This window comes from Colletotrichum gloeosporioides (genome assembly GCF_011800055.1).
Source record: "Colletotrichum gloeosporioides strain Lc1 chromosome Unknown consensus_52, whole genome shotgun sequence".
Taxonomy (NCBI): Eukaryota; Fungi; Ascomycota; class Sordariomycetes; order Glomerellales; family Glomerellaceae; genus Colletotrichum; species Colletotrichum gloeosporioides.
This window is the reverse complement of record NW_025544697.1, coordinates 118,477-134,462: the sequence shown is the minus strand read 5'-3', so window position 1 is coordinate 134,462 and position 15,986 is coordinate 118,477. Positions and strand designations below refer to the sequence as shown.

Sequence of the window (15,986 nt, the reverse complement as noted above, 5' to 3'; positions counted from 1 at the left end):
GTAAAGGGAAATCCTTAAAACTACTAAGTAAGGAATAGCTAACTCTATTAGCACTAAATAGTAGGTTTATACTAGTAAATAGACCCCCTAGAAGTAGTTATACTATTTAGGTCTAAGATATAAGAGAAATAGTTATTACTAAACTTAGAGCAGTAGAAGGATAGGATATAGCTATCTCCTATATAAGATACTTTTTATAGTAGTTTAAAAGAATAAGGATAGTATATTAGTTACCTTACTTCACTAAAAATACCCCTTTATAGACCTAATTCATCTTTAGAACTACCTAAAGTAAGTTTATATACTTTTATAGCCCTACTAAAGCCCTATAACCTAAGGAAGTTAGATCCTATTAAGTTATAAAGTACTATAATAACTTAAATCCTAGCTTAAAAAGTTCTTTATAGACCTAATTTACTACTAACTTTAATAATTTCAGAAGATAGGCTAACTAAAACCCTATTATATCGCTTAAAATACTAATTAATCTATATAATATTTAAAATATCCTCTATATAAAAGAATTCCTCTAAATTAAATATCTCACTATACTAGTACGTTTTATTATAAGAGATACCTACTATAAGGTTTAGATTTACCTACTAAATACTATATTATAGGATACTAACTAAGAAGAAGAGGGAGCTATTAATATAGACCTCTTTATAGATAAGTATAAGGATAACTTATAGAATTCTAATATAGTTATATATTTCTTATAAGTTAAGTAAAGCTACTTTATCTACTTAGTAGTAGACTAAACTAATAGGAAGAGCTACTTTATAGATTTAAACTTTAACTAATAGAGTAACTAGGAGTTTATTAATACTATTAAAGCCCTTACTACTTAGTATAAATTATTTAAAGTACTTAAGGACCTTATTACTATCTTATTATAACGCACTTAAGTAGTTAATTTAATATAATAGCTTAATAGTTATAGCTATAGAGTTTACTATATTAATTAGGTTTACTACTTTATTATAAAAGGACTCCTTAATACTTACTTTAGTAATAATATTACTACTAATAAGAGCTTTTATTACTAAAGCTTTTTACCTTTAGTTAGTAAGTATAAATTATAGATTACTATTAAGTTTTATAGATATAATTTAATTTATAGGAACCTCTTACTCTATCCTATAATATAGATAGTAGTAGCTTACTTAAGTAAGATAACTAAGAAAGGAACTATATAGCTATCCTTAGAGTAACCCCTTAGTTTACTCCTACTAGTAAACTTACTTTAAATACTTATAATACTAATCTAACCTCTAGTTACTATTTTATCCCTATTAGAAAGCCTAATTTCTAGCCTTCTAATCCTAAAGGGGTATAATAATTATAATAAGCCTATATTTATAACTCCTAGTTATAAAAGTCCTATCTTACTATTATATAAGTCTTTAGTTCCTACTTAAAGCCTTATAACTATAAGTAACTATCTTATTTACCCTCTTAAGTAGCCTATTCTAAAGTTAGTAGTAGTTAATTAAGTAGTATATATTAACTAATATATTAACTTTTAGGCTTAAATAGAAACTTATATACTACTTAAGATCTATACCTATAGATTTTTAAAATTAAAAGGATAGTAAGGATAGGTATATTATAAACTAAAACTTAAATAAAATACTACTTATATAGGAGAAATAAAAGAGGTTTAAGATTATAGAAATACTTACTATAGGTTCTATTAGTAAATATAGTACTCTTATATATATATAAATATATAGAGAATTATCTTCTAGTTTAAAAAACTAGAGGGAAGATAATTAGGGATAATTAGAATAAGGTTTAGTAAACTTACTAGATTTTTTAGTATTTTTAGTATTTAGAGGTTAGATTACTAGCCCCCTTTAAGAAATAAGAAGTTAACTTAGATATTATTATTAATCCTTATAGATTAGAAGTAGAATTTACTTATTTTTTTTAATAGATTTTTAAGCTTTTAATCCTATTCTTTTTATTTTAGATCTATAAAGTAAATAAGAAGTCTTTTCTTTTCTCTTTTAAGATTATAGGCCTTAAAACTATAGAGTTACATAGCTACAGTAGCTATATACGCCCAAGGGCGCGTACGCGCTACTGCGTTGCATAGCTCTCAGCCGCCAGGCCTACAACCATTTCAGTATGACGATTTCTTATCTAAGTACTTCCTACTATCCCAATGGATCCACAAGATGCTCGAGCAGACGTAGCAGAGCTGATGCATAAGATTGGTCCCAGTACGTCAGATTGAGATAGGACATCCATAGGTTATATGAGGCGTGCATCAGACGGAACTCGCAATCTACCGCGCTTGTTTTCATGTTTCCTTAAAGTGATCTGCGCCTTCTCTTCGAATATGATTCTACTGCAATAGGGTCAGTGTCTATGCATTGAACTTAGAAGCCCTTCGTTCATTTACAATGGAGTTTGTAAGTTAACTTCGGAGACAATAGGATTTGAGCCCATTGCTAAGTGTTGCATTAACACATGCTGCACCCTCTTCTACATTCTCAACAACGCGGTCTAGATTCGTATTAAGAAAACCTCCGGTTCTACTATGGACGTTGTTGATACAGATTTTAGACCTCAAGTTATTCGTGTTGCGTCAAAGTACCCTTTGCTATTTTCATTGCAATCTGGCTATAGCGCTGGTGCTAGGCTAAGGATTGAGAGAAGAGGTTAAGAATAATTAGACGATTGAGACTGACGCAATACTTGGTTCATACATCATCGACTTAGCAGAAAGTCAGAGGCCAAAAAGTGAATCAACAACGATCACAATGAGCGGGTTTCGAGTCAAGTCTAAGATAAACCCTTTCAAAAGACTTCGATGTCTAAGATAAAAGCTTCAGAAGTGTCGGTAAATACCTTTGATCTCCTGCGTGATAGTACGCATCTCTTTGGCCACCCAACATACTGACATAAGTCAGAGACGTCGTGGGATAGAGATGGTTGGTAGACCGTAGTTTGACAGTATTCTCCTTTTGGTATCCAGTCCTTTCCCCGTATACTTCCCGTTATCACCCTCCCGAAATCTGATTGTCTGAGGGTGGGTGGCAAGATAGGTTTATGAAAAAGCTCCGGGCAATGAAAGTGAAAGGTTCTAGGTCGGGATTCAAAACATACTGGTGGGCGCAAAAGTATTGAGTTTGGAGTCAACTTACTCTTTAATGTTAACGTCATTGATCGTAAATTGACTCATCGATCCTAAATTGAACGCATGGATTGGCGACTGGCGAAGATGGACCGCGGTGATAACATATCAAACATTATGTTACGCGTAGAGGAGGAATTGAAGACTAGAGCAAGCACCAACGAGATATTGTTATAAGCCAAGCCTTACCGCACGCCATGATCCACATCGTGCCAGCTTTTCCTGTCTTATTTCCAGTCTCTAGCGAACGTTGACGAGATGCTCTCGGGATATGGTATAGATTGCCGCTTTAAAGATCCGTCGGAGATGGACGCGGGAGTTACCTGCCCCCCGGTTAGCTCCCATGAATATGTCCCATGATGAACTTCAAGGAATAACAGCAATTGAATGTGTTGTCATATCAATATACAGTGAATGTCATGTGTGGAAGACGGGACATCTTGTAGATGAAACTAAAGTGAGAGATATCAATGGTCTCACTGGAAAGAGCGCCAGGGCTACAAAACGTAAATTTCACTGCCTACCAGGTCAACACCGACCAATGCAAAAGGGATGGTGTCTTGTGTGCCACTTCATGTTTGAGCGTTCGCAAGTTGGTCACCTTGAATGGGGCACTCTCATGCGGAAGAATTCAGCCATCAAAATAGAATGGCTTCCGAAATTCCGGCACACTCGTCTTAGCTGAGTGCCCATTGCTTCATGCCTAGACGGCCAATACGAACTACACAATGATGAGTGTACAAAGATGGGAAATGCCACAACTTGCCTCAGCTAGGTAAGCCACCTTGATGATGCAAGTTGCCGTTGGCTTGTCTCAGCCTCGCTTGACAGCCACAACTCCGAATTCGGGCTCGGGATTCCGCTTCGCAGATGCTCGATCTTGTGGGCGAGACGGCATCTGTGATCTTAGATCACTAAGGTCAACACAGCGATGGACCACGTGCGTGTCGGAGTCATAATATTCTGGGAAGCCGACATAGGTAGGGATAGGAAATCAAGTAATCACCAATGAAGGCCGCCATTAAAGACAATATTAAACACGCTCATTGCTCTTGAACGCACGACTGGGTAATGTAAGCCTCAGGATCATGTCTTTCCAGCATGTAGGGAAAAAGCTCTCACCGGGGTTGGTGGCGAGGTACTTTGGTAGCAAATTGATGACGGAAGCTTTGTTCAAGAACTCAAAAACGCTTTGTAATACTCTGAAGCCATTTCGACACGGGCCGTGCCACGTTTAGAACTACCAGAGTGAATGCTCTTCGGTAGCGGAATATTAAAGCCACAATATTTATTGACAGAGAACTAGACAGGCAAGTGATGCAACCGTGATTCTCTTTAGGCGGCAAACTGCGAAGAAGAAAAGTTAGAAGGGAAGAAAGATTCATGAGGCCATCTGACAATATTGCAATACCAAGTAATTTTTAAAATGCTCAATAGACTGTGATGCTTCCCAATTGACGGCGGTGTCATATTCAAGGCGCAACGCGTTACTCAAGGTATGTGACGATACCGACGAAGCCTGAGATGAGGAATAACGAGCCCCACTTGTGGCAGCGGCCCGGGCAACTCGAAACGGTCGAAGAGCCAAATGTTACGCAGCGGCGTCTATGTGAGCTCGTCGAACTGGGAACAAACATTAAGGCACTATCTCCTCCAGCCTGCTGACCCGAAACTCATCGACACAGCCTGATCTTCTGAATTCTGCTTCTCCTGATTCTGGTCATCGCCCCCTCCGGCATCCAGACGCGTACTCAACCCCTTTTATCCTTCATCAATAACCGTCAACTGGGAGCGATGTCGGAGGCCTCAAACGTTCCGCCTTCTTTGTGAAGTTTTTCTCGTCTCACCGCTTCACGATAATCGCGGTTGGGCAGCCCCTCATCTCGCGTAGCACAGCATGACAGGAACATATGACTATTGTCGTGATTTGGCGCGCTCCCAACGGCAATGTGGAAAGCAAATTCCGCGTATGGTTTCCAGGGTTCAGTCAATTTCAAAAGTTTTCAGTCACGAGCTCACGGGGCGAAACTCAAAAGTAGCCTAGCTCTACATGCCCGATCCCAGGGCTGTTTACCCCACCAAACTTCGTGGGTGGCAAACGACCCTGTGAAGCTCTGTGAAACTATGGGCGGTCAGGTTCGTGAGTTCAGAAAGTGCAAATCCCTGCGTGCCTCCCTTGACTGCTAGTTGAAGCTCGAACAGCTAGACTGCGAGCTTGTGCATGGATCACTTGAAACAAGAAGAGCTTCTGCTGTGCATTGCACATGTTGGACGGAAACATTTTTCCTTCTGGTGTGACAAAGTGGGTCTTCCAAAGTCTGCGTGAACCCCTTTGAACGATACAAAGCTGAGAGTCAAGCTTCAATCAAATCTTGATCATGGCCAAGCGACATGATTTCTGTGGCTGTGAGACAAAATTTGGTCTGATGGCCAAGGAACGAGAAGATGGCAACCAAGCAGAGGAGGACTCCCGTTGACAAGAAAAGGGGTGCCTGTGAAAGCTATGGCCAACAACAACGTGTGGGTGCTGCACGTGGTTCTGGCCAAGCCGATCCAGGAGTCATGACTCAGGTACTCGGATACCGGGAAGGGGGTTGACGATCCAAAAACTCCGCCATAGAGTCCAGACTTTGAAAAGCCACACAAGGCCGTGCAAAAGGTGTTCCAAAAATTGAAATGGGTGGTTCTGAAAACCAGTGAGTTGGTGACACTGGGCATGGAGTTTGCGGGAAGACCCTTGATATGCCCCTGACGATGCTTGATATTTATGGTAACAGAATGCTCTGGCCGCGCTCTGGTTGGCTGTGTTCGGATGACAGTCTTGCAGGACAAATCGGGTCCTTCCGCGCGGGGGGTTCTCTTCGAGCCACACCAGTCTTATGCACCATGCCGGGATCGGGCCTAAGGGAGAGTCCAACGGCTCTAGCTGCGGCTCTTGGGCGCATCGACACTATTGTGTCATCTCAACTGATTTTGTTGTCCATCACCACTTCCACGTCGTGGCCAGCTCATCAGCCGACAACGCGTCAAAGAGAATTAGGAAAGCCAATGACGCCATTACACCAGTTTCAAGTGTGCACACAGCCAAGAACAGTGGCCGCACAGGGACGCACAGGGAGAACCCCTGACGAATGACGAAAGGCAGCTCCGATGTTATTAGGTAACAGAGTGCCGGAGCCCGGCCTCTGCCCTAATGAACCCGCGCCAAATATGGTGTGCTAGTACCAGCCAGGAAATTCGATCTGCTGTCATGTCCAGTTGTTTCGGCCCAAGTGGAGATATATGGATACGAGATGGCACTTCCGGTGAGAACCCTTTTTTCCAGAATTTCGCAGATGCCGGTGGCTCCGCGGGCTTCAACTTTGCCGCGTCACGAACCACCGGACCGGTTCGCTTATAAGAGAGAAGACGCTCCCCAGATTTTGCTCCCCCCCCACGATCCACTCTGGCCTCCCACAGCAAAACTTTTGTGGCATCATTCAATATTTTGCTCTGCAACCTCTTTGTCAACGGCTCCATCCTGCTCCGCCGCCAAGCAGAAGAGTCGTGCTGACCGTCGATGCAATGGTCGAAAACTCACCCGCCTCTCAAGATGACGACCCCGGCCCCGAGCCCGGCGGCGGCATGTCTGCCGGGTTTGCATCCGGCAGCGCTTCCGGAAGCACAACTCCCGAGAATGCCGCAGTCACGCCTAACCCTGATCCGGCCGAACAATCGACTAGCAGCGCCGAGGCCGCAGCTGCAGCCGCCCTGAAGAAGGAAAAAGGCCGTGTACGCTTCAATAGCAGAGCGGCCGTGACCCAGCCCCCAACTTCACCACCACCCAACGCAACTCTGCCTGTTCCCACTCCGGCAAACCCACCGAGACCATCTATCTTGCGAGGCAGTTCGGGAAGCTCTATTCCCACTGTTGCAACACTTGCCCAGGACAACCCGCGTCCCTCGGTTGAAAGCGAGCGACAGGAAGCCAAGTCTGCTGCTGCCGCTGCTCAGGAACGTGCACGCCAGGTTGCCGCAAACATCAAGCTCGGATCTCCTACCCGAGAGTCCCGAGTGTCCGTTGAATCCGTTGGTACCACCACTGCAAGCGAGTATGATCCGCCCAGCAGGGAGGGAGCCTACATTCCTCTTCAAGACCTCAACTCTGATCAACCATTGACCGGGAAGGCTAAGGAAGAGGAGGAGAAGCACGAACATCAGGCTCAACTCAACTCGGAAGCTTACCGAATCGTCCGGGCCCACACTTGGCGTATTGCCGACAAGACTGAGAGCGAGGCCGGCCCGTCCAATGCTCAAGATGCTGAAAAGACTGAGCAAACCGACCACCTGCTCCCTGAAGTCAACGACGGCAACTATGACGGTGTGTACGTCGTCCCTCCGCCGAAGCAGTATCGCGGTAGCGTCTTGTCTCAGCTTCTCAAGCTGTACAAGCCTGCAGAGGGGCCTGTGCAGCCGCCCAACAACCGCAACTCTGTCGCCTCTTTCTCTAATTTCGGAGGACCTCTGTCAACCGGCACTCCTGGCTCCGAGTCCGGCACCACTACTCCCACCGGCACCGCAACCCCTAGCCGTAAGAAGTGGTACCAGGCCAACAGGTCCCAGGAGACCCTCGTCAACCTGATTGAGGCTTCTGCACGCCTCGCCAACCCCAACCAGCAGGGCGAGGGCCCAGGATCGCCAAAGGATGGCAAGGCCGCGAAGAAGCAGCGTCCCAAACACAAGCGCACTACCAGCAACTCTCGCATCAGCGCGTACCTTGCGAGAGAAGAGGAGGAAGCCAAGATCACAGTCCACATTGCAGAGACCCTCGCTCGTCAGGAGTACATCATCACTCTTTGCCGCGCGTTGATGCTATTTGGTGCTCCCACCCATCGTCTGGAAGAATATCTCTCTACGACCGCCAAGGTTCTCGAGATTGATGGCCAATTCTTGTACCTGTAAGTATCATCTCCATACACAAACCGTTCAACGAGCACAGGCTAACAGCGTCAAGTCCTGGCTGCATGGTCATCAGCTTCGACGACAGATCCGTACACACGACTGAAGTTCGGATGGTTCGCGCAGCGCAGGGAATTGACCTTGGCAAACTTAGCGACACCCACCATGTTTACAAGGAGGTCATCCACGACGTTGTCTCAGTCAACGAGGGAATCGAACGCCTGGATGCGCTCATCAAGTCCAAGGACAAGTTTCACGTCTGGATCAGAGTCCTCGTCTTCGGCCTCACTAGTGTCACTGCCGCACCGTTCTCTTTCGGCGCCCGCCTTATTGATCTCCCTCTCGCATTCTGTTTCGGCTGCCTCGTCGGGTTCCTCCAGCTCATCGTAGCTGCCCAGTCCAAGCTCTACAGCAATGTTCTTGAGGTCACCGCAACCGTCCTGGTAAGTTTCTTGGCCAGAGCCTTCGGCAGCATTAGGGGTGGAAACCTCTTCTGCTTCTCTGCAATAGCCCAAGGAGGCATCGTTATGCTTTTGCCGGGATACATGGTTTGTAAGTCATCTCTCTCCACAATCTGTCACTACCCCCTCCCCATCGCCTCTTGTTGGTTGTATCCCCCTTGATTGGGGCTCTACTAGCCTACGGGCACCCATTAGGACATCTCGCGTGCCGCCGGTCGATCGGTGCCAGGCTTCAAGCAACCTGGTGCCAGACTTGAGCGTGCCATCTCCAGCAAAAGCCAGCGCGGCTGCTATCGTAGCGTCGCGCCGCCACAGGAAACTGAGGACAGCCGCTGATGGACCAGTGTGTTCCGCCCTCGAGCTCCAATCCCGCGCCATCGTCCCCGGATCGATCCGAATCGTCTACGCCGTCATTTACAGTCTCTTCCTCGGTTTCGGTATCACCATCGGCACTGCGATATACGGTCTCATAGACGAAAACGCCGTTTCGACGACCACCTGCGAGAACCAGATCCCCACCTACCTGACATTCATCTTCGTCCCCCTGTTCGTTGTCTGCATTGCCATCCTTTACCAAGCCAAATGGCGACAAATGCCAGTCATGTTGGTCGTCGCTTTTGCAGGTAAGCATTCATTACTTGAACTGTTTTATGGCAACATCGCGGATCTAACATTGGGCCCAAGGTTACATGGTAAACTACTTCTCCGGTCTCAGGTTCAGCGCAGCCCCCCAGGTCGCCAACACCCTTGGCGCTCTTACCGTCGGAGTCCTCGCCAACCTTTACTCACGTGTCCGCCATGGAGTCGCCGCCGCAACTCTCATCCCGGCCATCTTCACCCAGGTGCCAGGAGGTCTCGCATCCACCGGCGGTCTTCTGAGCGGTCTAACTACAGCCAACAAAATCACAAACTCGACGCACTCGGTCAACGGCACGAGCTCCGTCACGTACGACAGCACCGAGATGAACTCGGTTGTCTTCAACGTCGCCGCATCCATGATCCAGATCGCCATCGGCATCGCCGTTGGCCTGTTCCTCAGCTCTCTCATCATCTACCCGCTCGGCAAGCGTCGCAGCGGTCTGTTTAGCTTCTAATCGTAGGTAGCGTGCACTTGCCCAGCATTTGCCATCTTTCCTATTTTACGTAGGGCTTTTATCCTGTTCATTTCCATGCAAAGTCATGTCCATCGTATCCATCCAGATAGGATCTCCCCATGTAGTTCAGCACCCGGTAGGGACGGCTGACGCAGGCCCAGTCGGTCAGCCTCCCACGCCGCATCAATCGTCCATAGTCATGTCATGGCAAGCAAGCCGGCAGGCGATCAAGAGCGACAGCCAATCACACGTTGTAGTAGTATCTTTGTATGTAAGTTCCAAAAAATTGAGAAATCCATGGAAGCGAGGGAGTTTGGGGCTTGGGAGAGGAGAAAAAAAAAAGAGGAAGAAATCACTGTCGTTACTGGACTGGAATAGTATCTTTTACCGAAGACATCATCAATCTCCATGCATGTGACCAACCGAGTTGGGACGCCTTGATGAAACGGGCATAAGCCGATGGTACGTTGTCCAACCAGGGCAACATTGACAAACCGGCGATCTCGCAATCAACTTATTCGCCGGATCCTCAGGACTTTGGCGTGCAAACGACTGAGTGCCGTACTGGCGTTCGTGATCTCGGCAGTAACATAGGCGGAGTGCTCCGCATGTCGAATAGCTCCGTCCATTACTGTTTCGGGATACATGCTAACACACCATGGTTACTAACCTAGCTATTTGGGCTGTTCGGTTCCAAATCGCCCGAGATCGCTGCCTCAAGACTTGAGTACACGATCAGAAGACTTTGACTCAGGAGAACGAACTCCTACAATGCGTTGCATTTGTGTCTGCATACTAGAGAAAATTGCCCGTCCTCTCGGTGATTTAGCTAAACTCCTGCTATTTGGGTGATCGGTACAAGCCCGAGTCTCATCATGGGCATCTCTTATATCTGCCCAATGACCATGACACCTGAATGGTATTGTCGTTTTCTTCACGCCTCGGTTCACCCACAAGCAAATCACCACATATGCAGCAACCATTAGCCACGTCCTTGCACTCGTTGCTGCCGTCGCTGCAGCCCAGATCAGCATTCTTCCATCACGGTCAATGATCTTGTGACCCCGCTGGGTGTTGATCATGCAACACCCACCTTCGGTTCGTTGGGAGCAGTAGCGGGAGGGCGTCATACAGTGTGGCATCTGGAACGTACAATTTTGTTGTAAAATCGCCTTTCAATTGGACTTGGTATAAATCATGAGCAAGAAGGTGCATGGACCTGCGGAAAACCCAAGTGAAAAGGGTTGACATAAGTTTTGAGGACCTTTTTGTAAGACAGTGCATCTCCGGAATGTTGCTGGCTGTGGCGCGGGACAGCCAGAATTCAAAGTATAAATATTTTCACGTAGTGACTCACAGTCTCAGTTTTAATTTAAAGCCAAGATTTATCCGACTGCCGTTTATCACACGTCCTTCTGCTTACGCCCCAAATATCATTTCTCTCTAGAGCTTTCTCACAAGCACTCTGAGTTATTGTTCTCAATGTCAGAAAGCATGATGCAACATCGCGAAAGTATGGCCGAGTCCAAGTCGGCAAGACCTAGGGCCAATCTCGATGTACAAGACATACCGACGTGTACAAAAAAGCCAGCTGGACAAATGCTGACGATACTCGACTTGCCGGTAGAAATCATCTTCAACATTGTTGATGAAATTTTCAATTTATACCCCGAAGATTTATGGCGTGGTTACGGCAAGCCCTGGACGCATTGGGTTGCTGAACTGGACTATCTGGGTGTAAGGGACTGGCCCCATTTTGACGTCTGGAGAGATATCGTCCGTCTGATGTACACCTGCAAGACTCTCTACAATGCTATCTGGCCAGTCCTTTACCAGAAAGACGCTATATATAATGAATCTTCCGCCCTGATTTTGTCGGCAATGAAGGGTAATTCAGCTGGCGTTGCGAAGTCTCTCATGAAAGGAGGGGATGTGTTCACTGCATACCGAGAGTTTAATGACGAGGAATACTTTGCCCATGATGATCCATGGATGTGTAGCGGGATTACCGAGCGGACTACTGTATGGCATCACAAGTTGTCCGCTGTTCACTGGGCGGCATTCAATAGAGATTTACAATCTCTTCGCTACATGAATGACAACGCTTTCATCGACTTCGAACAATCCGCCGTCGATTCCTTCACGGCGGACAACAGGTTCATTTGCAAATCGCTCGATGCCGTCTTAAATCAGTTCGAACCAACCATCAATCATCTCCAGGTACCAAGCTCCCAAGCATGGGATAGGTCTCGCATGATCAACTACTTAAAGTCGATCCTAAAGAAGGGTCCCAACGTTTTTTACTTCGCACTCATCAACGTCTCCGCCAAGACGTACCAGGAGAACTGGGTTTCGACTTCTTCTAAAGACACTATTGAGATGCTGGTAGAAGCCCTACGCCTGGAGTACTGGATTTCAACTAATTTCAGAGACACTTTTGACGTGCTGGTAGAACCAGACGTCTCCCTGATAACCCACCTCGGTACCAAGCTCCACGCGCTTCATCAAGCCTGTGGCGGAAGAGATGTCGATACTTCGAGGTTTATCCTAAATGAGACCACGACGAGTGTTGACATACGCGATGCATTCGACAACACACCAATGCATCATGTCGCTATGTGCAAGAGGTCAGAGGAAGACACAAATGATCCTCTGACGACAGACCCTCGATCCATCATACAACTACTGCTAGAACATGGCGCAGATATCAATACGGGTAACATTGCGGGTCACACACCACTTCAAGAATGCTTCACTCCCCCAGGCTACCCTAACATTGATGTCGCAGTGGTTCTGCTCCATGAAGGTGCAACAACACCAGCAAGTCTCGATGATTTGATTGAAGGAGTCGACATTAAATATGAGGATGAGCAAAAACTCGCTAATGCCTGGCCCACGTCGATTGGATCACCCAGCAGTAGCACGTCATTGGAAACTTTAGATACGGACAGACACGAGAAAAGTACAAACTGGCTTTACAAGCTCACATGTTGCACCAAATATCTCGATGGGGTAGATTACTCGAAATTCGAGGCAACCAAGCCAAAGAGTTGGTCTCAGTGGTACGCCTGGCTGGCTGACTCACCATCAGAATATGGGGAACCATTTATTCCGAAGTGAGTGATCCGGCCAGTAGACCATCCAGCGGACGGAACCAGCTGAAGGAGAGGTGTTGCAAGTAACGGTACACATAGTTACCATCCATGTCATAGGAAGAATGTTATGACTTGTTCTTGAGGGAGCCGTAAACCCACTTACTCCCTCTATTTGCATGATGATTGATAATACGACTAACCAGTCTGACAGAACGTGTTGGTCAGCTCGAACGACAAACAAAGTACAGATTTTTGTTGGCCATAATGCCCATTCTCTTGTTATATATCGTACGCTGTGGTCGTAGACCACATTCAAATGCCAAATATCAATCAGTCTTATCGTTTAATCAACAAACAATAGCCCCCGACGCCATACTGAATCGCATTGTTGCTGAAGTTGGCAAGCCTGAAACGGTGTTCCTCGTTCGCTACCCATAGCATTTTGTAAGAGGCTGGCAAACATGAAAACTCGACATGGACACTGAAAGTGATTTCCCGACAGAAGCAAAGGTACGAGATTAATATGCAAGTTCTGTGCATGCAACAAAAGTAAAATATCTCTTCGTCGGCGTCACTGATTGCATGTCTATGGCCCAGTGATATAATCCAGCCCCAGCGCGTCCCGACGGCCGGTACTGTTTGGGTCGAGGTAGGGCGCCTCGCCGATTCCAACCGCTCTGTTACCGAACCTCTCTCCCTGGTCATCGTAGTCAAAGGTCGCGGTGTGGAAAGTACTGCGGTTGTCCCAAATCGCTGCACTTTTTGTTAGCCTGATTCATGTGTGCTGTGGAGCAAGCTCACCAATGTCGTTGTTATTTTGCCACTTCAGACGAACTTGAAGGTCGTGATTCTTTTGCAGAATATCAAGAAACCAATCGAGGAGGTGCTTGCTCTCCTCAGCGGTGACACCATTGATGTGCTTTACATGGCCTCCAACGGGGAAGATGCTCTTCCAGCCAGAGACTGGGTTGGTTCTGACGATAGGGTGCACCGCCTTGAGGATGCTGCCGATGTTCTTGGGATTTCCGCGAGGCTTGTCGTAGAGAGTGAAGCCGCCGCGCTCCGCTGCAGCAGCGAAGCCGGGCTGCTCGAAGGTCACAGTCAGGCTCTCCAGGAATTTCTGGTACGGAGCGCTAAGGCGATCGTAGATCTCATATCCAGAAGCCCACAAAGTGTCTATATTTGCAGGTCAGCGTTGGAGTACTAACAGCGAAGTGCAGCAGGTGAATTATTTACCTCCACCGGTCTTGGGCAATTGAACCAGACGAAGGGATGAGTAGTCTGCTGGCACGGGCTCAAAAGCGATGTCGCTGTGCCACTGAGCGGTCGACTGTTTCTTGGGGCTGAGTTCCTCGCCCTCCAGAGGCTTGCGGTAGATCTTCTTGTGCTGCACTGAGCTGATAGTGCTGATCTCCGGGTCAGACCCACCAAGCTCCCGCTCCGAGTTGAGCACCGGGTGGATGTGGAGTCCGGACTCTTTCGGCCGGCCGGTCAGCTCGCCTAGCCGGAGGATTAGCTGCTTTTGCAGATCATTGGTCAGGTTGTCTTGAGCACGGAAAAAGACCACTCCGCGCTGGGAAACTTTGCATTCATTAGTTTTCCACAGTGTCATGACATGTTGTTATGGCTTACTGGTAATGGCGAGGTCTCTGATAAGCTCATCAGCGTTCGGAGCGTTCAGCCACTCCACGAGGTTGGCCTTCGGGAACTCGCGACCAATGACAGGGGTCACATCAAACGACTCGTAGCTATCGAGCGACGAGGAAAGCTTCAAGGGCTCCGGATACGCCGGCGCCTTCGTGCTGGTGTGAATAGGGACTTCTGATTCAATTGCGGTAGGAGCCATGGTTGTCTGATGTGTTGATTTAATAGCACTGATCTTGGATGGTCTATAGATTTTCTTGTGTGAATTGCTCGCTATCTGAGAAAATATACTTATTTTATAACTCGAGCGACTCTTGATACCGGCTCGCATCGAGCGCTGGCTGACTGCACATGTCGCGACGTCGTCGGCTACGGAATGATGTCGCAATGAAGCGACATCCGGTAGGATTGGATGTCCTGGGGAACCCCGCAATCTTCAGACGGAAAGCTGATTGAGCTCGGCGGGATGGTGAAAGCGGGTGAGCCTATTTCGTGATTGACCACCCCCTTGATATTATTGCGTGGATCTAGAGTGGATGATGTGATCAGCCGGCCACGTTGGTTTGGCCAATCATGCTTCGGATATTTGATCTACCCATGCGCGCATACCTAACAGACTGCATCATCATCAAGCTGATAAGTCTATTGGACTTGGTGTTCTTATTGACCAAAATGAGATATGAATTTATGCTCGTGATACCAGTTGCGACCGCTAAAGAAGTCCATCAGATGCCTGCACGGTGCACCCAACTACTTGGTAGCAGTCACTTGTACCGAGAGGGACGGATTTTGTGCTTTTCAGCCCGCTTCCAATCACAAGGTCTAGCCCAAGCATAACTGATAAGAAGACGTGGTGGTGGCTTGCGTCAGAAGGATAGTTTATTGCGAGCAGCTGCAAAGCAAGGGTGGCAGAACCACCAACATGCTCACCCCGTGAGCATTACCACAACGGCATGCGGTAACGGATTTAACAAATTTCCCAGTAAAAGTACAGTGGGATTCTATGTCCAATGAATTAAGAGGCTACTCGACACACCAGAAAATGACACCGAAGCCGGATGAATGCCGGCCTCTCTCCGAGCGGCAAAACTAGCTGCAGGGTCCGGAAGAAACCCCCGTAAGCGTATCTCGCATGTTCGCAATATTGGGGTTAACAGATACGAAATTCAAGCCGTGGATGACGAGAGAAAATTGGATAGCTTCAAGGGGGAAGGGTTGTGTTGGGTGCAAGATGCCCATGCTGCTTGGAGGTGCCTGCAGTGGTTCTCGCTACGTTCATCTCATCTCGGGGTTGAAGTGAACGATGCACGCTGGCTTCGAACGTGTAATGAAAGCTCTTTACGTAGACGGTTCAGTAAAGATGACTCGTTTTGCGTAAGGAGACAGCTTTCATATCGAAATATCTTGCATCGATATTCACCTTCTGAGTGATCAAAAGGGGTGTCAGCTGCGACGGCATTCCCGTCATCCAAAGTCCGTCGGCAACTCTCGATCGAAACTTTGCTCAATTGCGAAACATGAAGATAAGAGATGGGGAATTGAGACACCGCTGACCCAGCTCGACTCCTGTTTTCTTTACCGAGTACAGCCAGGCTCAGCTCCATTCAGC

The 15,986-nt window shown here is 47.2% G+C and overlaps 3 protein-coding genes across 3 annotated transcripts; 2 read left to right on the top strand and 1 right to left on the bottom strand.

The window, feature by feature from the left end:
* Window positions 1-6,709: 6,709 nt before the first annotated feature.
* GCG54_00008374 (Uncharacterized UPF0442 protein C7D4.12c) lies at window positions 6,710-9,638 on the top strand (the record flags this gene model as incomplete). The annotated part of the gene is made up of 5 exons (XM_045408341.1): window positions 6,710-8,082; window positions 8,139-8,526; window positions 8,594-8,635; window positions 8,774-9,167; window positions 9,229-9,638. The coding sequence occupies 5 exons, from the start codon at window positions 6,710-6,712 to the stop codon at window positions 9,636-9,638; spliced, it is 2,607 nt and encodes an 868-aa protein (XP_045263031.1).
* Window positions 9,639-11,153: 1,515 nt separating this feature from the next.
* GCG54_00008373 (uncharacterized protein) lies at window positions 11,154-12,758 on the top strand (the record flags this gene model as incomplete). Its single annotated transcript, XM_045408340.1, has 1 exon — window positions 11,154-12,758. The coding sequence occupies one exon, from the start codon at window positions 11,154-11,156 to the stop codon at window positions 12,756-12,758; it is 1,605 nt and encodes a 534-aa protein (XP_045263030.1).
* Window positions 12,759-13,319: 561 nt separating this feature from the next.
* Window positions 13,320-14,579, bottom strand: GCG54_00008372 (putative alpha-ketoglutarate-dependent sulfonate dioxygenase; the record flags this gene model as incomplete). Its single annotated transcript, XM_045408339.1, has 4 exons — window positions 13,320-13,486; window positions 13,535-13,909; window positions 13,970-14,314; window positions 14,366-14,579. The coding sequence occupies 4 exons, from the start codon at window positions 14,577-14,579 to the stop codon at window positions 13,320-13,322; spliced, it is 1,101 nt and encodes a 366-aa protein (XP_045263029.1).
* Between the last annotated feature and the right edge of the window lie 1,407 nt (window positions 14,580-15,986).